At 45.0% G+C, this 25,407-nt stretch overlaps 1 protein-coding gene across 1 annotated transcript in view; it reads left to right on the top strand.

Moving 5' to 3' along the window:
* The window catches only part of shank3a (SH3 and multiple ankyrin repeat domains 3a), a 773,648-nt gene that overhangs the window by 309,359 nt on the left and 438,882 nt on the right, over nucleotides 1-25,407 (top strand). Inside the window, exon 10 of the mRNA XM_041203533.1 lies at nucleotides 11,833-12,005. Coding sequence (XP_041059467.1) covers nucleotides 11,833-12,005 — 173 coding nt within the window. The remainder of the gene's footprint in view (nucleotides 1-11,832; nucleotides 12,006-25,407) is intronic.

Below are 25,407 nucleotides of genomic sequence, written 5' to 3' on the forward strand. Positions count from 1 at the left end.
ACTTCCTTCCCTCGGGGGCACTAGTGAACCAGGTTTTTTCAACAATAGTTTCATGATCGCTATTACTGAGACTAGCTTTTAATTTCAAATTTATTAATCGAGTTTAAATTCCACCAGCTGCCATGGTGGGATTTGAAACTTGTCCCCAGAACATTAGTCTGGGCCTCTGGATTACGAGTCCAGTGACATTAGCACTATTCCCCCAACCCTACCTCCCCCTGCACCTGCAACAATTTTTTTTCTCTCTTATCCTCCCCACCCTTCCTTAGATTATCCTTTTACTCTAGTTTAGAAAATACTTTATTGTCCCCTTTTATGTTACACACTAATCCTTTCTCAGACACTCTCTTTGTTGCTGTATTTTCTTCATTAGCTGTCCTTGTTTTCCACAGTCTGCCTCATTCTCACCTGTATTAAGAGGCTGACATTTACCATAAACCTCTGTGATCTAAGTTCATGAGAAGCAGGCGTTTCAGTGAAAAGTGAAAGCTGCCATAATCTTGGAGGTCCGTAGGCTGCTCTCTCATTAGAGAGACATGGCTGGTGGTGAGTTTAACCTGAGGGTCACCACACCTCAGGCGAGAGGTGAGGTTGAAAAGGGTGCGGGAGTACACACTCAGCTAGTACAGGAATTGAACCCATGCTGTTGGTGTCACTCTGCATCACAAACAGTCATCCAGCCAACTGAGCTAACCAAGAAGTTGCAATAATTTTGTGCCAGCAAGGCACTTTCCGATCTTGCTTTACTGTCCTACAATGATCAGTATTCTGCCTGTAGCTCTGTTGCAGTTGAGGGCTGGCTTCCAATGCCTCCACTAGAGGTCCTCAATGAGCTGCATAATGCCACCTTCTGGTGACAGGAGGTGTTGGCTATTATTCTCTTCCACATTGTATAAGTTTGTAGGGGTTAAGTTTGTGCTTTGGGCACAATCAGGAAATTGCACCCAAAATGATCTTGAAATTTAACCGGATAGGTTGCACTTCCAAGTTTGCACTAAAATTCATTTTCACACAATCACAACCATCAAATCTTCCATGAACCAGAACAATCAGGCAGAATAATTCCTCCTTGTATTTAAAAACCTGGTGCAGTTTTATCAATACAGCTGACAATGGGTTTATCATCAATAATAAGTATTTTTATTAAGGGGGGGGGGTCCAGTCCACTAGCTGTTAGTAACCTGAGTTACAGTCACTGGAATGATTTAAAAATAACTGTACTGAACCATTTAATAATTTCATTTGTGTTCTCTAATCAGCTTTTTAACAAATTAAACGTTTCCTGGTACGAGAGAGCTTTTAAAGCATGCTTAAAGCCCGCGTGAAAACAAGTGAAATTTGAAAAAAAAAACTTTGTGAACCAACACGATCATCAGAACCTTGCTTTTTCAGTCTGGAGCTTGGCGGGGCTGGCATTTTGGGGGGTATGGCCTGATTCAGGTGAAATAAACTCTGAACCAGCGTAAACCACAAAAGTGGTTATGGATATAACTCTCCTGTGTTCTGAATTCCCCAATCTTTTGCATCAGTTCAGCGAATTGCACTCAGGTTGCACAAGAATCTGAGCTCAAAACTTGCGAAAACAAGTGAAAAACTCTCCACTCTATTTCTATAAATAATATACACATGTGCTTATGTACCATGTCAGAATGTTTTACACAGTGTAGCGCTTTGAGCAGCAGTTTTGTGGGTAAACATAGCAGTCATTTTGCACTCAGCAATTTTGAACAAACAGCTCTGGTTTGAATAATCAGATATGATGCTTTTTGACAAGTGTTGGTTAATGGAGAAATGTTGGACCCAGGATGCCTGGAAAATTCCCTGTGCTTATTCCAATAGTGCTGTGTAATCTTTAGCATCGCCCTGAGGTGACAAACCTGGTTTAACATCTTATCTGAAGGACAGCACCTCCGACATTACAAAGACATAGGGCTGGATTTTACAGCCCTGCCAGCTGCATGTTTGCAAGCGGGGCCTGTGAAATAGCCTGGGCACCGTGCCCACCAATTATCCAGAGGCTCCTGACCTCAACAGGGTTATACCAGGGTTCACCACCCCCAGATCATTTCCCCCACTCCCTTCCCACCCTGTTGGCCCCACCCCCAGCCCTCATCACATAGCTTTATCTCCAGCTCCAGATCCTCGACGTTGTGAACTGCTGTCCACAACTTCAGTGGCACTGCTGGGACCAGAGAGCTGCTGGCCATTTGATTGGTCAGCAACTCTCTCAGGCAGGACTTCCTACCCAAATGGGGGCGGAGGTCCTGCCTTAAATCAATTAATGCCCCACCAAGCTCTAGATCGCTGCAGGGCAAGCCAACAGAGCGGGGGGGCGATTTCACCGTCAACTTATTCACCAGGGATTCATGGGGACCCCAGTACAGTCCATACTGCCATCGTGGGGATACACATTTAATTACAGAGATACAATGATAAAACTGGATGTAGCCTGTTTGCGAGCATGGGGATTGCAATGTGTGATTATCCCATGCCCAATCAAGGTGATTCAAGGCAGCATAAAAAATTTGTGCTGTCTGCTCATTTCAATGATTGAGACGTGCAGTCCAGCACTAAATACATTGCTGACCAGCTGTACGCTTATCCCAGGGCTCAGGTTTGTGCAAGTGTTACGATCCTGTTCAAGACAATTAACATTTAAAGAGAAATCTGAAAACCCAGTAATTAAATGACACAAGTATGCCACAAGATTTCACATTTTTATACAAAACCAAACTTTAATATATGAAAATAATTATGCAAAGCAAGCACTTTTAATTTAACATTATAGTTTCTAAGTACTGATACTATGAACCCAGTTCTATCTTTTACTCACCCCAAGAATTCCCTTATATATTACAAGAATCTTGAAGATTTATTCACTTCTTTAGGGACTAAGCCACAGCCCTCTGGAATTAACTTTGATTTTTCTTAGTATTTCTGCTATTCCTCGAGATATAATATTTTTGTGGGGATCCTTCCGTTAGCTTTTTGGCTAACCAGCCTGCAGCTTTTGTTTAAGACCTGTTTGTTTAAGCTGGGAAGCCTCATTTCTACAACAACGTGGCATGTTTTGGGATGTTCTCAAACAGAAATATAAATGAATTATTTTACCTTCAACACAACTTTGATTTTGTAACCCATTTGAATAATCTATATTTCTAATGGATGAAATTGTCTTTTCCACTGGGTCCACAAATAAACCCCCATGTTTACAAAGTTACTTTCAGCTTTAATTGAGATAATGATGGACACATTAGCTTCACCAAGAGATCCACAAATGGGTCATCCATTGTACAAGTCCTTTCCCATCTCAGTCTGAGCTAATTAAATTAACACTTTGAACTGTAATTAGCCCATACCTATTTGAATTGCACTTAGTTCAGGGTTGCATATCAGCTTCTCAATCAGATGTTTCCACTTATCAACATTTAAAAGATTTCCAAGCTACACTTTAATTCCTAAAACCACAAGTTATATTCTAAAACATATGAATTATGAACTAGATTTTTGTAACACAAGACAAACAGGAGCTAGAGCTACCCTGCATCTCTTAAAGGACAGGTGCATCCTGGCTGCAGCAAGTGTTGAAACTGTTTCTGAAAATGCCTCTAACAACAAGGAAAGAGTAGCAGGCGAAAGAGAGGGCTCCCAGGTTCTCTGATCCAGTATTGGTAGCTTATTGCAGGATTGTGGACAGGAGCAGGGAGGTCATATTTCCACAGAGGGGGGGGGGAGGTGGCGAGGCGGACATCCAGCCTCACACTTAGACAAGATTGGGAGCAGGTATCTCATGAGCTGTTCCCTCATGAGTGCCAGGTTATGGAAGATGCGGCAGGCCACCACAAATTTGGACACACTCCCTGGTGCATTTGGAGGGCTCCTCCTGAGCCATCCAGGCAGTGGAACCTTTGATTTCAGAATGCTGATGGTTTGCCCCATGACATTCCTGGTGACGGCATGTTTCGCATTATAAGAGCATTGTCCACGTTTGGTCGGTTGGTGGAGGGAAGCCATGAGCTACGTGCCTTGGTGTTGAGCAGCCATTCTCTGGTTCCATGTGGCAGCTTGAAGATGGCAGCAAGGGCTGACTGGCACAGGATATAAGTATCATGGCTGCTAGCAGGAGAGCGAGCATTCACCAGTCTGCGTGTGGTCACACACCAATGGCTCCCTGCGCCATTGGGAAACCCATGACCCTGGCAAAGCCACATGTCTGTCTGTCTCCTGCTTCTCTCTGTTTAGCAAGCAGACAATGAAATCCTCGCTCTTTGTTTACAAGGTCTCAGTGGCACCCCCCCTGATGCAGCGATGCTCAGAAAACACAGAGATGTTGGTGATGTCGCCAGCTGCAACCTGGAAGGATCCTGAGGTGTAGAAATTGAGGGTTATGGTGACTGTGACGGTCACAGGCATAGTTCAGTGACCACCTCCTTGGTGAAATATCGGTGTCTCAGATACTGCTGCTGGCTGAGGTGGGGTTTGGTGGATTAGTCTCTGAAGACTCGGGGTGGGTATGGCTTTTAATTGGGAGCCCTTTGCATGCCACTTCCCCTTTCTGCTGCCTGTGCTCCATCTCTCTCTGTCATGCTGCAGCTCTAGAATGACAGGCCCCCAAGACTAGCAAGCTTTCAGCTTAGAGGCCTTCAGAATCCATTCAGTTTCTTGCACCACTCCTTAACACACACAACATGTATGATCTCCTCCAACAACACAGTGCACAGGAATTTCACCAACTCTGCAGCAGCAAAAGAAAGTCAAAAGCATCTTTATTGAAAAGCCCATGCTGATATCTTCAAATAGCGCTCCTGTGGGAGGGTGGGAGTGGGCCTAGTTTCCATCCTACATGCAAGTTTGAGAGAAGGTGTTAACTTAGACCAACGAGGTATAAAACGGCAGGTCAGCTGTCAGATCAGCATTAGGCATGGATTGACATCACGATCTGTCCACTCTGCATGCTGTTGGCACATGCAAGGCTTGCCTGCACTTTCCTAAGATGGCAATCAGTGCCGGTCGCACTGGAGGTTGTCAGGAGTGGACTCCACACCATTTTTATCACCTCTGTACTCCTGTATTGCCAAAATCAATGGCACTACAGAGCTGAGTTTTGTGGCCCATAATGCCCTTGTGTGATACACTGTAAACAATCCCTGGGTATGTCTTGTTACCCCAACAGGCCAGACCCACTGGAGGTGGTGGCACACTGGCAGAAGGTTGGAAAGGTCTGGGAGTCCTCAGCATTTACTATGGAGCCCATGAGGTGTCATGGAATCAAGTCAGACATGAGCAAGAAAATGTCCTGCCGATTGCCACTTACTGCCCTCTGTCAGCTGATGAAGCGTTACTGCTCCATGTTGAACACTACTTGGATGAAGCACTTAGGATAGTGAAGGCACAGAATGTACTCTGGATGTGGATCTTCAATGTCCAGAATGGCTCGGTACCACCACAACTGACCAAGCTGGAAGAGTCCTGAAACATTAAAGGCTTAACATATGAGGAACATTTGAGGACTCTGGGTCTATACTCGATGGAGTTTAGAAGGATGAGGGGGGATCTGATTGAAACTTACAGAATACTGAAAGGCCTGGATACAGTGGACATGGGGAAGATGTTTCCATTAGTAGGAGAGACTAGGACCCGAGGGCACAGCCTCACAGTAAAGGGAAGACCTTTTAGAACAGAGATGAGGAGAAACTTCTTTAGCCAGAGAGTGGTGAATCTATGGGATTCGTTGCCACAGAAGGCTGTGGAGGCCAGGTCATTGAGTGTATTTAAGACTGAGATAAATAGGTTCCTGATTGGTAAGGGGATCAAAGGTTACGGGGAGAAGGTGGGAGAATGGGGTTGAGAAAATTAACAGCCATGATTGAATGGTGGAGCACACTCGATGGGTCAAATGGCCTAATTTCTGCTCCTATGTCTTATGGCTTATGGACGTAGCTGCCAAACTGGGCTTAGTGAGAGAATCAACATGAGGGAAATACCTATTCAGCCTTGTCCTCACCAATCTGCCTGAGGCAGATGCATCTTGAGGAAGGATGTAGTTGCATTGGAGGCGGCTCAGAGGAGGTTCACTAGATTGATTCCAGAGATGCGGGGCTTGTCTTATGAGATGAGATTGAGCAGTTTTGGGGCTATACTCAAGAGTTTAGAAGGATGAGAGGAGATCTAATTGAGGTATATAAGATGCTAAAGGGGATAGACAAAGTAAACGTGGAGTGGATGTTTCCCCTTGTGAGGCATTCTAGAATGAGAGGCCATAGTTTTAGGCTAAGGAGTGGTAGATTTAAATCAGCGATGAGGAGGAATTACTTTTCTCAAAGGGTCAGTAACGGCTTGAAAGGCTATAGGGAGAGGGCAGGAAATTGGAGTTGAGGCCGAAATGAGATCAGCCATGATTGTATTGAATGGTGGGGCAGGCTCGAGGGGCTGAATTGCCTACTCCTGCTTCCAGTTCTTATATTCTTTATATTATTATCCGTCAAAGGCAAAATTGGTAGGAGTGCCAACCACACAGACCTTCTAAAGATGAAGTCCTGTCTTTACACTAAGGATACTCTCCATTGTGTTAACTGGCACTGCCACCATGCTAAATACATTAGATTAAAAATAGATTTGGTAGTTCAAAACTGAGCATTCTTGAGGGCTTATGGGTCATCTGCAGCAGCAGGATTGTATTCCGTCACAACCTGTAACCTCATGGCCTGCGAAGCCCTGATCCTACCACTGCTAACAAGCCAGGGGGCAAACCTGGTTCTATAAGGAATGTGGAAGACCATGCCAGAAGCAGTAAAAGACGTGTGTGAAAATGAAGTGCCAGTTTGCTGAAGCTACAACACAGGGCTCCATGCATGCTACACAGTAGACGCAGCATGCTACAGACAGAGCCAAGTGATCCAACATCAACCAAATCAGATCAAAACTATGAAGTTTTCCAATTATGACCAGTGGTGGGCAACTAAACAGCTAACAGGAGGAAGATACTCCACAATCATCATTGATGTCAGAGCCTGGCACATGAGTCCAAAAGTCACGGCTGAAGCATTTGGAACTGTTTTCAACCAGAATTGCTGAGTGGATTACACATCTCGGCCTCCTCCTGAGGTTCCTTCCATCTCAAGCCAGCCAATTTGATTCACTCAAAGACATATCAAGAAATGGCTAGGCACACTGGATACAATCAAGGGTATGCAGCCCAACAACACTGCTGAAGACTTGTGCTCCAAAACTCACCATGCCTCAAGCCACACTGTTACATTACAGCAGCTACGTGGCAAATCTGACCACTTAATATCCCGTCAGCATACTCTCAATCATTGACAAAGTGATGGGAAGTGTCTTTGACAGCACTTATTCACCAATAACCTGTTCACTGGTGCACAGTTTGCATTTTGCCAGGTCTACTCAACAGCAAACTTCATTACAGCTTTGGTCTAAACATGGACAGAAGAACTGAATCCAAAGGTGAGTTGAGAATGGCTACCCTTGGCATCAAGGTCGCACCAAAAGCCCTGGTAAAAGTGAAGGTCAGTGGAAGCCAGGGGAAAACTCTTGACCAGTGGGAGGCATACTTAGTACAAGAGAAGATGGTTGTGGTTGTTGGGGGCTATTCATCTCAGGCCCAGGATATCACTGTAGGAATTCCTCAAGGCTGTGTCCTGGGCCCAACCATCTTCAGTTTAATTATCAGTGATCTTCCCTTCATTATAAATTCAGAGGTGGAAGTGTTCACTGATGATTGCACAGTGTTCAGAATGACTTGAAACTCCTCAGGTGATAAAGCCGTCTAAGCCCGCATGCAGCAAAACCTGGACAACATGCAGGCTTGGGGTGTTAAGTGGCAAAGTAACATTTGTACCTCAAAAGCTAGGCAATAACCATCTCCAACAAGAGAGAGTCTATCTACCTCCCCTTGTCATATAACAGCATTAACGTCATTGAATGTCCTACCATCAAAATCCTGGGTGTCACTGTTGACCACAAATTGAACTGGACTAGCCACATAAATATAGTAGCTACATTTGTAGGTCAGGGCTGGGTAATCTTAGCAAATAACCCACCACCTGACTCCCCAAAGCGATTTTACCATCTACAAGACACAAATCAAGACTCTCTCCAATTCCCTGGATGAACAAAGCTTCACCAACACTCGGGAACCTCAAAACCATCCAGGACGTGGCAGTCGGCTTGATTGGCACCTCCGCCACTGGCATTAGAGAAGATTGTGGCTGCCATATGTACCATCTACAAGCACTGCAGCAACTCACCAAGGTTTCTCCAATAGCACCTCCCAAGCCCATAACCTTGACCACATAAAAGAAAAATAGATCCAGAGGAGATTTACAGGAATGTTGCCAGGACTTGAAAATTGCAGCAATGAGGAGAGATTGGATGGTCTAGGGTTGTTTCCTTAGAGCACAGGAGGATAAGGGGCGACCTAATCGAGGTGTACAAAATTATGAGGGGCCTAGATAGGGTAGACAGGAAAGACTTGTTTCAAAACAATAATAGCTGGAGAAACTCAGCAGGTCTGACAGCATCTGCAGAGAGGAACACAGTTAACGTTTCGACTCTTCATCAGAACTAAAGAAATAAAGAAATGTGGTGAAATATAAGCTGGTTGAGGGGGGTGGGACAGGTAGAGCTGGATAGAGGGCCAGTGATAGGTGGAGGCAAAGAAGAGATTGCTAAAGATGTCATAGACGAAAGGACAAAGGAGTGTTGCTGGTGGTGATATTATCTAAGGAATGTGCTAATGGTGACATTAAGGATAGAAAGCAGGACAAACAAGACTTGTTTCCCCTAGCTGAGGAGCCAATTACCAGGAGGCAAAGATTTAAGGTGATTGGTCGAAGGATTAGAGAGAACATGAGGAAAAGCTTTTCATCCAGTGGGTGGTGGGTATCTGGAATTCACTGCCTAAGCTGGTGGTTGAGGTTGAAATGTTCAACTCATTTAAAAGGCACCTGGATCTACATCTGAAGCGCTGTAATCTGCAAGGCTATGGACCAAGTTCTGGAATGTGAGATTGAAATGAGTGCCTTGTTTCTTTTTCTCTTTTTGGCTGGCGCAGCCACAATAGGCTGAATGGCGTCTTTCTGCACCATGACTTTTGTATGGTTCTAACTCCAGGTTTTCTCTCCCTGTTACCCACCCTCCTGACTTGGAACTATATCACTGTTCCTTCCTCCATCATCACTGAGTCAAAATCCTGGAACTTCCAAATTAACAGCACTGCAGTAGTACCTTCACCACATGGACTGCAGTGGTTCAAGAAGGTGACTTACCATTACCCCTTGTCAAGGGCAATTAGAATAAGCAACAATTGATATTATTGACAGCAACACCCACACTCCCAGGAATGAGTGAATAATTAAAAGAACAGTTGCAGAGATATACTGCCCTTGTGTGATATTACAATCACAAGATGCAGATCAGGCAGTATGTGTGGGGAGAGAAACGGAGTTAAAATTTCAGGTCGATGACCTTGGTAGGATGTCCAGTGCGCTTCACAGGATTATTAAACAAAATTTGAACTGAGCCTTGTAAGTATTAGGACAGAAGAGCAAAGGATTGGTCAAAAAGGAAGGTTTTAAAGCATTATTTCAAAGAAAGAGAAAGGAGAGGTAGAGATGTTTCGGAAGGAAATTCCAGAACTTGGGATGACCAGTGGTGGACCAATTAAAATCAGGGATGCACAAGAGGCCAGAATTGGAGCAGCGCAGAGATCTCAGAGGATTGTAAGGTTGGAGGAAGTTACAGAGATAGGGAGGGGCATGGCCACTGAGGGATTTGAAAATGAGGATGAGAACCTTCAAGCCTATTAAAAGCAGAAAATTCTGGAAATACTCAGCAGGTCTGGCAGCATCTGTAGCCAAAGAAACAGAATTAACATCTTAAGTCTGTGACCTTTCATCAGAGTCGAGAATTCTTAAATTGAGGCTTTGCTGGATGAGGAGCTATGTGGATTAGCAAACAGGTGTAATGGGTGAAGGGGAATTGGTGTGAGATAGGATACAGGCAGCAGAGTTTTGGATGATCTCTAATTTATGTAGGGTGGAAGATGGGAGGCTAGCAAGGAAAGATTTGGAATAGTTAAGTCTAGAGTTAACAAAGGCAAGGATGAGACTTTCCATAGCAGCTGAGCTGAGGAAGACAATGTTAGAGAACTGGAAGTGAAAGGTGCTGGTGATAATTCAGATATGTGGTTGGGTGCTCATAAAATTGGAAAAAGTTAGAGACTTAACAGTTTATAGGCAAATGCAGAGGCAGGGAAAGGAGGGAGATGGGACAGAAGTACAAAAAGGAAGGTCTATGATAGGGTGGAAGGCAGGAATGGCTGAAATGACAAAATAAGGTGATGGAAGGCAAAAGCAGGTGGTGGTGGGACAAATAAGACATGTCTAGAGGAGCTGTAAATGACAGCAGCAAGATCAATACATGCATCTGCTGTCTGAGGAAGTGAGAGCAGTGGATCTGCTCTGAAGCTGTTGAACTTGATGTTGAGTCTGAAGGCTGTAAAGTGTCTGATCAAAAGATGAAATGTTGTTCCACACACTGCCACTGAGCCTCATTGAAATAGTGTAGGAGGCCAAGAACAGAGAAGTCAGAATGGGAATGGAATGGAGAATTAAAGTGGCAAGCAGTTAGAACTCAGGGACATACTTGTGGGGGGTGTTCAGCAAAGCGATCACTGAAACTGCATTTCGTTTGCCCAAGTGCAGATGTCTCCCTTCTCATTTCCTACTGTCAGAGCCCGAAACGCTCCTTCCAGATGAAAGTGATTTGTCTGTACTGCTTTCAACTTGGAATGCTGTATCTGCTACTCACAGTGCACTTTCCTGGAATCTGCTGGATGGAATGGACTTGGAGGTTACAGAGGCAGGTCAAACTGAGATAATCAAGTGTTCCATCAGATACAATGGTACACGTGACTGAGGATGGCTATTATCTGGAGAACCTGAGGGTAGAGTTGAATAATGGGTTTGAAAGGCTGGATGAACTTTCTCTCCATATATGAAATGGGCGGATAGAGTTCATGGGTAGGGTAGAGCGTACATGGGCTGTGGGAGGAGATTAAATGTGGGATAGAATGCACAAACAGGCTGGAGTGTACATGGGCTGTGGGAGGAGATTAAATGTGGGATAGAATGCACAAACAGGCTGGAGTGTACATGGGCTGTGGAAAAATTTAAACAGATAGCTAGAGTCCGTGATAGGGTAGAGCAAACATGGGCTCTGGGAGGAGATTAAATGGGTGGGTATAATGCATGATAGGGTAGGGGGTACCTGAAACGTCAGAAGAGATTAAAACAGTGGGTAGAGTCGACACTAGGTAGCAAGTGTATTAGGTATTGAGGGATGGGCTAAACGGTTTTTCTTTATTCCATGCATTCTAATTTTCTAATGGGGTGTTTATTAGAAAGAGATGAGGGTACATTTAGACCAGGTATGAATGGAATGGAGGTGATGCACAAAGAAGGACTCGGGTAAGAGGTGGAGCCAAGTTTACCTGATGCACTGCCTGAGTAGCACTGGGCCTTACCCCTGAGACCCCACTGCAAGCCATACACATGTGGGTATAAATGAGGATAAGTTCAGGCTTCTGTGTGATCCCCACCTTGGCAAAATAACTTGTAATGCTAACTGTTGTAGGCTCACAGACGAAAAAATGGCCATTTAGGCAAGGAAACTGTGGAGTTGTGCCTCAGCCCCCTCAGGCAGGTTTGATGTTGGTGGCAGGGAGTAGGAGTGATGGTTAGGCAACGTGAAGCAGGTGCCATTTTTGCACGTTTTGGAGAGAGTGAACACTAACCTGCCTTTAAATTTCAGTGCCTTTCAGAGAGACCCCAAGCTATACCAACAGGCGACGAACTGGAGGAACTGCCCTCTCATCCCCACGCACACTGCTGCGATCTACCAGTGACAACAATATCAACAACCTCCCAAGTCGCACCTCCCACTCGCCTGTCCCATCCCTCAGGAGCCTGCCGCCGCAGTTACTGGCGCACATGCAGGAGGGCGCCGAGGGAGGCCAGCAGAGCACGGCAAGCTCACGGAGCTCGCACAGCCGATCACCCTCGTTGCAGTGCGTCCAGGAGGAGAGTGATGCTAACACTCCTATTCTCAGGAGGCAGACTAAAGCCAGGCTCAGGTAAGCTGCTGCTGTACTCGAGGGGGTGGGGTGTTGTGGGGAATAATTAAACTCGATTTTCTGGCCAGTTACGTAACTATCCAAATTGCTTTGCAGTTCTTCGACAACTTTAAATGGAAAAGGTACACATTTTAGCTTAAACTTCTGTAGCTAAAATGTTCTTTGATCAAGGCCTTTAAAGATTAGCTCACTTGCCCAACAAATCATTGATAATCGTTACTCAGTATAGATTTAAAGTTATTCAACCAAGTGACCTGTGTGTTAGCCTCATTCCTTCATCAGCTCCCTCCCCGTGTGGTCGGCGTGTCATGGCATTCTCTTCCCAATAAGTCTTCAGAGTGGGCCAAGGCTCGAGCTGTTTGTCCTAGGGGCCACCAGCTGTCTGGCTAATTTTCTGACAGCCTGGGGAGGGAGTGCATTGGAGGGAGCAAGGGGAACTTGGCACACTTACGATAGCAGCTTGTACCTGTGAGGTAGCTCTACTGTCAGAGGACGGGTTGAGACAGATTGTACAAGAAGATTAACTGCTTGAGGCCCTCAGCACTTGTGTTTGTGGTGACATCGAATTTACGGCTTTATGTATGGTTAGTGGCCCTGAGAAGTAAGGAAATGAGAGGTTGCAAGGCTGACAATCCGTTCTCCCCTCCTCCAATTCCTGTTTCATGTGAAACCACTACATGTTGCTGGAGTAGGATTCGGTGCAACTACTGCTGTAGTGCTTCATGTCAGAGGCTGTGCTTTGGGATATTCGACTGTGGAAGACCTCACAGCTGACCCAAATCCTGGTTCACATTCCACATTTGCACAGCTCCCGGTGGGGACACTGGACAGCAAACATGATCAGAAGGCTTGACTGGTTCTATCCCTGGCTTCATCAGTGCTGCCAGGTCTATTAATATCATTGACAAAAACAAGTTTGAGACAAAATCTGATTGCTAAACTTGTGGCCATGAATCTGTGCTATTCAACCTGGCAACTGGAAGTAATCGTTTGTTCTTACCTGCAAACATGTTGAATTAATAGGCTACATCTGTATTCCTTACTCTACTTCCTCTCAGCTTCGCTCACTATTCTTTTGTCTCTGTCTCTTTCCTTCTCCTTTTTATCTCTCTGTTATGGTTACAGTAAATTTTGGGACAGGCAGTCATCCCCAGAAGCAGATCAGAGGGCCACAGGAGCAGCTGAGTGCCAAAGCGAGCTGGTTAGAAGGCCCACCTCAGATCTCTGTGACCTCGTCCCAGTTGTGTTATAAGATTTTATGCTCTCTAGCCTTCACCCCTCACATCGTCTCATCCCTGCCCACCTCCCCTACGGTGCTTTAAGGCCCCATGCCAACTCATGCCCTCTCCCAGCTGTTAGTGTTGCAAGTGCTGTGACAATAGAGTGCATGCTCTAGTTATCATTAAGAGTAGCTGATACTAATTGGGGAAAGGTTAGGGAGAATAACCAATTTCCACCTGTGCAGGAGAGAAACAGTAGAGAAGGGAAAAGTAGTCCGCACTTAGGTTACACTGGATTTTCAGAGTAAATCTGTGTTGAAGAGAGACTGGCTCCAGCTGCTTGCTTTCCCAGATGCCTGCTCAACAGATTAACACTACCAATCCCCATGGTCCATTATACCGTCATGCCAACCCATGTTCCCAGCCATTCCCCCACACCCACTTGCCTTGTATCCACCCTTTTTTTTAATTCATTCACGGGATGTGGGCTTTGCTGGCTGGGCCAGCATTTATTGCCCATCCCTAGTTGCCCATGAGAAGGTGGTGGTGAGCAGCCTTCTTGAACCGCTGCAGTCCATGTGGTGTAGGAACACCTACAATGCTGTTGGGAAGGGAGTTCCAGGATTTTGACCCAGCGACAGTGAAGGAATGGCAATATATTTCCAAAGCAGAACGGGGAGTGACTTGGAAGGGAACTTCCAGGTGGTGGTGTTCCCATCTATCTGCTGCCCTTGTCCTTCTAGAGAGTAGTGGCCGTGGGTTTGGAAGGTACTGTCTAAGGAGCCTGGGTGAATTCCTGCAGTGAATCTTGTAGATGGTACACACTGTTGCTACTGTGCTTCGGTGTTGGAGGGAGTGAATGTTTGTGGATGTGGTGCCAATCAAGCAGGCTGCTTTGTCCTGGGTGGTGTCAAGCTTCTTGAGTGTTGTGGGAGCTGCAATCATCCAGACAAGTGGGGAGTATTCCATCACACTCCTGACTTGTGCCTTGTAGATGACAGACGGGCTTTGGGGAGTCAGGAGGTGAGTTATTCACCACAGGATTCCTAGCCTCTGACCTCATTTAGCCATAGTATTTATATGGCTAGTCCAGTTCAATTTCTGGTCAATGGGCAGAACTCAGGAGTAATGCGGAGATTAAATAAAATACAATTCTAAAAATATAATATAGATTTCACTATACAGATTGGATTTTTTTTTAAAAAAAAAGCCCCATTCATGAAAGTCCAGTCAGTGCTTTTTAAAAAAAACTCACTACTTAAAACAAATAAAAACAAACTTCTATTCAGACCCACATCAAAGACAGCTAATCCTCTAATAGGCTCTTTAAACTGTCAATCAAACTGTGAACTCAGAATCCCCACCCCACCCCCCCCCGCCCCCACCCAAAGTAATTGTAACCTTTGAAATCAGCCAAGTATTCATAAAGAGCCCTTAGGGAATGTCAAAAAACAGTTTAGAAAATGCGAGGACTTTTTTTTAACTCTCACTGATACCTGCAGCCTGTTTTATTTTTATTTTTAAAGGACTGAAGATTCAAATAACTTCAAATCATGACAGTTAAACAGACCTTGTCTTCCCTTCAAGAGTGTTTACGTCTACTCCATAAATTTATGAATTCCACATTATGGGTTAAGGCCCCTGCAATGGCCAAAATGAGGTCAGTTTAAATTCAACACTGAGGCAAAAAATTGAATCTGTTGCAAATGGGAGTGGGACTTCTACATCTGGGTCCTGCCCACCATTTGTTTTCTCAACTCCTCAAAGCCTTAGTGCTGGGACCATCAGTCCTATTATACTTAGTCAGTGCTAGGATGTCACAGTGAATGCTGGGATATACAGTTGGTGTTGGGATAGTCAGTTCTACTATATACACAGTAAATGCTGGATCTGACTGACCTGTTCCATGTATAGTAATGTTGCGACAGTTGGTCCTATTATATATGCATCTACCCACCTTCTCAACCCCACCTACTCACCTTCTCCACATATGCCTTAATCCCATCTACCCACCTTCTCAGCTTATTGCTCAGCTGTACCGACCAATCTTCTCACTGTATTCCCCAACTTTACCTTCTCACCATAATTTTTGACCCCACCTACCATCAAATTCAGGAAGATGCTAATAAACTTTCAAAGTGAGTGTGTAATTGGAAAATGAATTCCAATAAAGATGTGTGAGGTGGTGCATTTTGATAGGAGGAATAAGGAAGCCCATTTCTCCTTGGAAAATACAAGTCCAAACAGGATAGAGGAGCAAAGAGATCTTGGGGTCAAGATTCACAAATCATTAAAAGTAATGTTGCAGGTTAACAAAGCCACAAAAAGTGAAAATAAAGCACTGGGGCTCTTTTCAAGAAGGACAGGATTTAGAGGGGAGAGGTTATTGTTAAAACTTGTGTAGAATTTTGATTTAGACCACACTTGCAGTACTCTGCACAGATCTGGTCCCCATATAATAAAAACAGTTAGGAGACACCAAAGGAGGTTGCGAAGAAGATGTACGAGGATGTTATCAGAACTGAGAGGTTATATTTCGAAGGATAGAAAAGAGAAGACTGGGGAGGTGACCCAGAGACTATTAAAATTATAAAGGGGTTTGATAGGGTAGATGTAGGGAAGATGTTTCTACTTATGGGTAGTCCAAAACTAGGGTTCATAAAAGGATAGTCACCAATAAAGAATTCAGAATTCTGCAGGATTACCCAGAGAGTGGTGTCTCTCAACCTCACCTATTTACCATTTCCTCATCCCCACTTACCCACCTTCTTACCACATCCCTTAAGCCCATCTTACCATATTATTACCATTACCCCACCTTATTACCATATTCCTCAATCCTTTTCTCCAAGAACATTTTCTATTGTTCCCTGACTCATTTAAAATATCTGCTTCAGTAAGCTTCCCTGAAACTTATTCTCCAAAATTTCTCTTTGGCTAAAGAAGTTCCCACATTCGCACTTTCACAACTATCAGTCTGGATGTTGAAGGCTTTTTAGCCCACTTGGTCCCATCTATCCTGAATACCAATTTATATGGCAACTTTCACAATCTCGAATCAAAAGCTCTTTACAGCTTTTGAAATATGGTCACTATTGTAATGTAGGAAATGCAGCAACCAATTTGCTTGCAGCAAGGTTCTGCAAACAGCAATGCAATAAATAATGCTTCAGTGATGTTGGTTAAAGGATAACTGTTGGCCAGGACTGGAGTGAACTCCCTTGCTTTTGTTCAAATTGTTCTGTGGGACCTTTTGCATCCACTCAAGAGAGCAGATGGGACCTCATTTTAACATCTCAGCCAAAAGTCAGTGCAGCACTCCTTCAGATCTGCTCTCGTGCATCAGCCTGGGTTACCATCTCAGATTCTTGATCAGGGCTTCATCCGTGACCTTCTGACTCTCAGATGAATGTGCTACCACTAAGCCAAGGCTAACACCCAAAATACTTCTGCCCTAAGCCTGCCTGCCATGACGCTGTCCCTTTCTCCTATTATGGTGATACCTTGGAATATCTGACAGTTTTGTTCCAAGTTTAGTTCTTCTATACCAGTAAGTGTCTGGCACATTTCTACAAAGGCCCCCCGGAATGTCTCTTTTCAAGGATGAAAACCTCTGTCTTATCCTTAGAATACTTCTCTCAAATATCAGCAATCAGCCTCACTACTTATAACGCTGTGATTTTTTAAAACTTTTGTTTGTTGGACTTGATTAGAGGGTGTGGGGGAAAGATGATAATCCATTTTTAGGGGAAAGGGTGCAGTGCACCTCCCAGGCTGAGGAGCTGTTATTGACCATTGGAGTCAGTGTGCTGCAGCATAGTTCCTAAAAATCTTGTACTTCAGCTCATCATAGCATGGGCATATCAATCCATTGATTGTAATGAACACCAACTGATGCTACTGCTAAGTGACATCCTGATGAATCCCATTCTTCACTCACCCCCATAAGAGATAGACCTCTACCTCGAATGGTAAATTCAATAGCTAAAGCTTATAAGATTCACTCCACTATCACAAAGACTCAAACGCTTAAGTACTGGAGTTCAGATTACAAGCAACAAGATTCCCATTGTCTTGCCGCAGATTTTACAGATGCTAAACACTCGTCCCTGACATAGTCAAGTGATAAATTGTTTGCTATGCCTAATGATAGATCAGAAACAGACATCTCGTATTTGAGTACAGTGGTACAAAGACCCAGTTTTGTGAGCAAGTTGGTATCTCCCCTTTTTCCCTTGGTGTGCGAACTGTCTGTCATAACCAATGCACCTACTTTGATTCTGTTGGCTTCCATCAATAATCTTATGACATTTGTTGAGGATGTAAAATCAACCCATCACAGGGAAGCTTCCCCAGCCCAAGCACTGGTTCAAACCCGTCAGGGTTTTCAATAGAAAACCAGTTTACATTAAGCCTCTCCTCTCCCTTGGTCCATGCTAAATGTTGCTATTTGGCGAGCAATGGGCTTGTCATTTAGCTGAGCTAGGTTGATCAGGAACCTCTTCCTTCTCTCTAACCGTTTCCCCTAAAAGGAACTGGGTAGAATAGTAGGTTAGACCATGGATAGCTCACGATGACTCCAGCCAAGACTGTTGGGATAAATAAAAGCAAAATACTGCAGATGCTGGAAATCTGAAACAAAAACAAAAATAGCTGGAAAAACTCAGGTCTGACAGCATCTGCGGAGAGGAATACAGCTAACATTTCGGGTCCATATGATCTTCATCAGAACTAAGGAATGAATGTTTAATTTACCTGCTGGCTGTAAGGATCTCACGTTATCTGATTTTCAATCCAATCAGAATTCAGTTTCATGAAATTGCAGCTAATTCAGAGGGTTGTTAAGTGGAACAATAGCTGGGAATTCCCTTAGAGCTACTCTGACTCGACTGCCACCTGAAATTCAGTGCAAACCTTGATGACATTATAACAATACCTCGCGAAGAAATTCCCACCTGTCTCATATAGAATCACAGGGAACTTTCTTGTGAGATTGGACTTGTGTCACATTTTTGGAGCACTGAATTACGAGCTTTACCCTGATTCTGACCCGTGCTGCACCCACCCTGGGAGTGTTTGATGGGACAGTGTAAAGGGAGCAACAGATTGTATTTAACCCCTGCCAAGGGAATGTTTGATTGCAAGATTCCCTCAATTAACAGCATCCCTGATGGTGGGATTCCCTGAATGAACAAAATCCCTGAGGATGACACTCTGTCTGGAATTCAAGAAGGTTCGGTTCCCTCTGTAAATGAAATCTGTGTAGGTGAGACTTGCTCAATGAATGGGGGTCCTTGACAGTGAGATTCCCCTAATAAATTGAGTAAAACCAGAAAGTGCTGGAAAATTTCAGCAGGTCTGGCAGCATCTGTGGAGAGAGATACAGGGTTAACATTTTGCGTCGAATATGACTCTTCCGCGGAACTCAGTTTTTCCAGCACTTTTTATTTTTATTTCGCATGTCCAGCATCCACAGTATTTTACTTTTACTTTTCTTATAATAGGGTGCTTGATTATGAAGCTGTCTCTATAAGCAGGGTGCCTGCTGTTCAGGCCACCTGTATTAACCGGGTCCCTGATGATGAAGGTCTTTTTTTTGAAAGGAGTCCCATTAATGAGACTGTTTGATGCTGAGCTTGTGTCGGTTTGTGTAGGAGGTTTCCCCACCCCCGCACAAGGCCCCTGGGCTCTCTGGAAAATCCTTTCAATCTTATTGCTATACTTCTGTGTTCTGGGCATCAAAACTCAATTATCCAATCACACAGCCTTCAGCCAAATAGATGCTATTTATAGTTCACTGCATCGATCAGTCGGCGCTGATTTACAGTCGCTGTACTGGTTGATGGTACCTTCCTGCAGAGGTGGAAATCATTGCACTTTTCTCTCACAGCTCAATTAACTTGAGGCTAGATGCTGTAAATTGGGAAATACTCCAAAAATAAGTAAGCAGGAGTTGGATCAAACCATTAAGAGGGCCTTTTTTTTTGTCCCCCATGCTAAATTTTTCCCCTCACCTCATCTGAAGTTGAGAACTGCTTCCTGAGGTAGACTTCCATTGATACATACAAGTGACTGTTCCTCACTTGACTCTGTCTTTGACTAACTGAGGAACTGGAGAAGACTATTCAGCCCCTTGAGTCTGTTCTGCCATTCAGCTTAGATCATGCTTGATTTATATCTCAATTCCATTTACCTGCTTTACCTATCAATCTCCAAAGATTTCAGTTGGCTACCTCACCCCCCACCCTCCCCCACCATCCACACCCTCACCCAGATCCTTTCAGGGCTGGAAGTTCTAGATTTCTGAACCCTTTTGTGTGGAAAAGGGGTATGAGGGATTAAGTAATGATATTATGCAAACTTGAGATGGCTGCTGAACCAGCTTTTCTAGCCCTGTGCGTTCCAGTATTTTACTATTCAGCTGCACACATTTCAGCAAATAATAATCCCTGAGTCCCTAGGTAATTCTTCCTTTACCTCCATATTGATCGTCAAGTACATTATGGACAATTGTCCCTGTGATTGTTCACATACCTCCAGTGCTCAAATGAATCGGGGGAAAAATAAGTGTCATCCTTGGTTTATTGAGCTAAACAGCCTTTTCATGCACAATACTTTCCTATGACCAGGTCTCCCTGGAAGCCTGTCACATCTCGGGACAGGTTTCTTTGGCAGACAACCAGAGGTTCAGTGAGAGCATTCCCCAACCAAGGATGTTGAGAGGGTTCTTGGACACCGGGAGAAGGGGTACTTCAGAGTCAGCCCAGAGACCCTGTCCACACGACAACGATGCATGGAAAGTCTCACACTGGTCGCAAGGAAAATCTGCCATTGCAGCTAGCCAGAACCAAGCACAGAGTAAACACCCAAGAACAGCACAGGAAACAAAAACCCACAGCTGCAGCCATGGAATTGCAGAATGGCAGATCTTTATACAATGTTTCTGAGAGGTTTTGGTATTGTTAATAAAAATCATGACAGATTCTGAGATTGCTGCAGCTCATGGAAAGGTGGATATTTCATTACTCTGATGAAGAGTGTCAGGAAGGGTGCTCAGAAGCTCACTGAAATAAAAATCAGAAAGTGGCATATCCTCCATGTCTAATGCAACCTGTCAACCCTTTCACTCTTTAGTTCACCTAGTCCTTCACATCCAGTGAAAGGGCTGAGAGGTGAGAGAGCAAACTGCCATCAGTGTTAAGCAATCATCCTTTCAGAAACTAAAGTATTTGGCCAGTTCCTTGCCAACACATGCCCTGTTCAATCTCATTAGTGTGTCTTATCTGGGTCACCTCTTGGAAGTTGAAACAGGAGCAAATATTTAACTCCTGAAGGAGTTTAGTCAGAAATTTCAATTCATATTTAAACTAACTAAACAAGCAACTTTTTTGTTTGGAGTTGTTCACATTTATCCTGTACTGAGGTTGGGAATTGGGCCCCTATAGTCCTCTGCAGATTAAAGGCTTCAACCACACAAACCAATTTTCAAGATGGCTGTCAGTTAAGACAGAAGAGAGGATGAAGGACAGCTGCTGGCTTTTGGAGTGCGAGGGATGATTTAAAATGTACAACAACAACAGAGAACTGTGAAAGGAAAGATGTATAAAATCAGGAACATTATAGAACAAAATCACTTCCACAGCTGCCTTAATAATCACGTATACATGCGAGAGTCACTGAGTTGGAGAGGGGCCGCGCTGGGGGAGCGTGGGGGGCAGAGGGGCCGTGCTGGGGGAGCGTGGGGGGCAGGGGGGCCGCGCTGGGGGGCAGGGGGGCCGCGCTGGGGGGCAGGGGGGCCGCGCTGGGTGAGCGTGGGGGGCAGGGGGGCCGCGCTGGGTGAGCGTGGGGGGCAGGGGGGCCGCGCTGGGGGAGCGTGGGGGGCAGGGGGGCAGGGGGGCCACGCTGTGTGGGGGGGGTGGTGAGTAATGTTTCTCACCAAATTCCTCAACCCTAATTTATTGACATATCCTTGAACCCTGCCTCCCCACCTTACCCCTTAGCCCCACTTATCACCTTTTCACCAGATCCCTCAACCCAACCTACTCAGCATACATATCAACCCCACTTTTTTTTTTATTCATTCACAGGATGTGGGCTTTGCTGGCTGGGCCAGCATTTATTGCCCATCCCTTGTTGCCCATGATGAGGTGGTGGGGAGCTGCCTTCTTGAACCGCTGCAGCCCATGTGGTGTAGGTACACCCACAGTGCGGGTGCAGAGTTCCAGGATTTTGACCCAGTGACAGTGAAGGAGCGGTGATATATTTCCAAGTCAGGATGGTGAGTGACTTGGAGGGGAATTTCCAGGTGGTGGTGTTCCCATCTATCTGCTGCCCTTGTCCTTCTAAGTGGTAGTGGGTTTGGAAGGTGCTGTTTAAGAAGCCTTGGTGAATTCCTGCAGTACATCTTGTAGATGGTACACACTGCTACTACTGTGCATCAGTGATGGGAGGGAGTGAATGTTTGTGGATGTGGTGCCAATCAAGCAGACTGCTTTGTCCTGGATGGTGCCCAGCTTCTTCAGTGTTATAGGAGCTGCACTTATCCAGGCAAGTGGGGAGTATTCCATCACACTCCTGACTTGTGCCTTGTAGATGGTGGACAGGCTTTGGGGAGTCAGGAGGCGAGTAACTGGTTGCATGATTCCTAGCCTCTGACCTGCTCTTGTAGCCACAGTATTTATATGCCTAGTCCATATCATATCCATCAACCCCACCTTATCATATTCCTTAATTTCCTTTTTCTGCATGAACCAATTTAATTGTCACTTGGATCCAATAGCACTGCTCATTTCAATGCTTTGCTTTACCAGATAACTTATTTCGCAACTCAAGTCTCCCTAAGGTGCTAAGATTTCTCTGACTTCTCTACTTACCACTTAGTCCTTCACACCAGGTGCATAATTTGTCTGGTTCAATTTTGTTGGTTCAGTTCAGAATCTTGAAACAATGGTCAACAAATCAATCAAGCTTGCAGTTTGTTTCAGTATTCAGGTCATTTAATGTAGATAAGTAAAAACAGGAGGACCACGGACTGATTCTGTGTAAGCTCCCACTGATTCCTGCCCCTCAGTGTCACAATGCACACCTCAAAATAGAGTGTAGCATTATGTCAGACTTGGGGGAGGTGTTGAGTCAAGTCCTGCAGGGACCAATGATTAGATTCCTGTTGCTTCTAATCTACATGAAATGACCTAAATCCCGAAATTAACTGTAAACTTGACAGATTTGCTGACAGCACAAAAGCTGTGTGAGACAGGAGGCAGCACAAGTTGGAGATGGTAAATTAATCGTAAGACTGGAAATTGTAAAATAATGGCCCAGATCTTCAGGCCTTCATATCTGAGGAGATTGGATATACCTCCCAAGATGCGCTTCAGGACCCCTCCGAAGTCCCGACACTCTCAGTCCTTGGGATGGTCAATTTCCCTACTCCCCGAGACCCTCCGAAGAAAGAAGTAGAGTCAGAGACCTTTGGGCAGTTCTGATTTATGTACCTAGATAGTTACCTAGGAAATGTTAGACTGAAAAGCCAATACTAACTTCTGCGTAAGTATACAGCTCTCACCCCACCCCGACTCCCTCCAACCCCCTGACGCCACTCACCAGCCAACTTCACACACCCCCACTAATCCCCAAACACCCCCCAGACCTGATCTGACTAGCCCCCACCACCCAACTCCTCCCAACACCACCAGCCAACCCAACTAGCCCCCATCACCCTCAACACTCCCCCTGACCCGACCTGACTAGCTCCCGACCTGATAACCCATCCTGACCACCCCAAATCTATTTATCCACTCACCCACCTCACCCAGCTGCCACTCTACCCACATACCTCACCCACACATTTACCCATTCACTCATACACTCTTTCGCTAACTCACTGAAAAACATTGGGACGTTTAACCAGATTTTCAGTGTGTTACTAAACATTTACCAGAATGTGGCAGCTAGTGCAGTAAAAAAGGGGACATGGTTTGTCTTCCCCTGACAATCCAGCATTTGTGAACATGCCAAGATCGGAAGACCCAGCCAGAAATGCAGATCTCCATTGTGGCACAGAAAAGTAGAAGATTCAGGCCAATGTTCTTGGCTTGTGGATCTGAAGCACTCAGTGAGCGGAGCAGAATAGTCACAGAGACTTGGAACACTAGATACATTGGGAAGAATTTAATGAGACCCACAGATGTTGGGCTGGAGGTGGATCCAGGAAGGAAATCTGAAAGCTCGGAGTCAGGTCGGCCGGCTGACAATTCCGATCTCCGGGCGATCTCGCCAGAGGCGGATGAGCGATTTAAAGCAGCTACCGCCCGGCAATGTCAAGTAGGCAATTGGTGGAAATTAACTGGCCACTTGGGGCCAGATTGGGGACATTGCTGGGATCTTACTGATGGCAGACAAGCCCCACGCGCGGCCAATCTGGTCCCTGGAGGTGACCTCCCAGCAGCAGGCCCAGGGACCAGTAAGGCCGCCTTTATTGATCTCCCCACCCCTGGAGCTACTTCTGCCATGGGAGGGTTCCCCTCCACAAAGATGGCCTGGCAGCTGTGGCCACAGAATTTTAATAATTTCACACATCTTCCAAGGGTGTATCCATCTTAGGCGTCTTCGCAATCTCCTGCCTGCCATAGCAGTGCTGACCTCTCCTGGTATTCTGGCAACAGGACATTGCTGAAGGCCCTTCTGTTGGGCTAGCTGGGTGCCTATCTTCCCACCTTCTTTAATTGGATGGCAACTCTTGGAGGTTACCTCTTAATTGACCACCTCCTGTGAGATCATGTAGGCAGGCAGACAGGCATCACTAATGGGGTCAGAACCTGTTTTACTCAGAAAATCTTCAAAAGCAATAAGATTCTACCTGTCATTGTCATGGTCTGGACAGTATGAGATAACAATTAAAAAACCTTGTTGTAAATACATAGAATTATATGGTACAAAAGAGGCTATTCAGCTCATCACACCTGTGCGGGCTTTTTGAAAGAACTATCCAACCAGTCCCACTCCCCTGCTCGTTCCTTATAACCCTGTAATTTTTCCTATCAAGTATTTATCCAATTTCCTTTTGAATATTGTCATTGAATCTGCTTCAACACACTTTCTACAGGGTATTTTATAACAACGCACTTAGTGAAATAAAGGTCCTCATGTCTCCTCTGGTGGTTCTGGCAATCACCTTAAATCTGTGTCCTCATGGTACCAACCCTTCTGTCACTGGAAACAGTTTCTCCTTATTTACTCCATGAAAACTGTTCATGATCTTGAACCCCTTTATCAATCTCCTCTTAATCTTCTCTGCTCTAGGGTGAACAACCCTAGCTACTCCAGTTCTCCACATAACTGAGGTCCCTCATTTCTCATACAACTCCAGTCAATCTGTTTTGCACCCTCTCTGGGGCCTTGACAACCTTCCTAAACTGCAGTGCCTAGAATTGGCCACAGTACTCCAGCGGAGACCTAACCAGTATTTTATAAAGGTATAGTATAATTTCTTTGCTCTTGTTCTCTTGAGAGGTGATTTTCTTCAGCTATTTTAGGTGCTGAAGAGTCTCCAAGGTGCCCAAGATTGGGTGATGAGCTGCAACACTGGGTTAGCCCACGTTCAGTGCAAAAACGCCATCTTGATAAAGGGGTTGAATTGCACTCTTGGAACGGCCGAGCAGAGGATCACTTTTTGTCTGATTGACTATTACATTGACTGTTAGTGCTCATTAAAGAGGCTGTACACATTTGATAGCTAACACTTCAAGGAACAGTCTCACTTAACGGGAACCAGCTGAACAGGAGTAATCACAGGACTACATGCACGCTAAAGAGTAGAAGCAGCAATAGACAGAGCAAAGCGATCCCACAACCAATGGATCAGATCAAAGCTCTGCAGTCCTGCCACATCCCTTGTCAATAGTGATGAAAAATTAAACAACTAACAGGAGGAGGAGGCTCCACAAACATCCCCATCCTCAGTGATGACAGTGCCCACCATATCAGTGGAAAAGAGAAGAATTTGCAACCATCATCTGCCAGAAGTCCAAGTGG

Source organism: Carcharodon carcharias, chromosome 13 (assembly GCF_017639515.1).
Source record: "Carcharodon carcharias isolate sCarCar2 chromosome 13, sCarCar2.pri, whole genome shotgun sequence".
Classification (NCBI taxonomy): Eukaryota; Metazoa; Chordata; class Chondrichthyes; order Lamniformes; family Lamnidae; genus Carcharodon; species Carcharodon carcharias.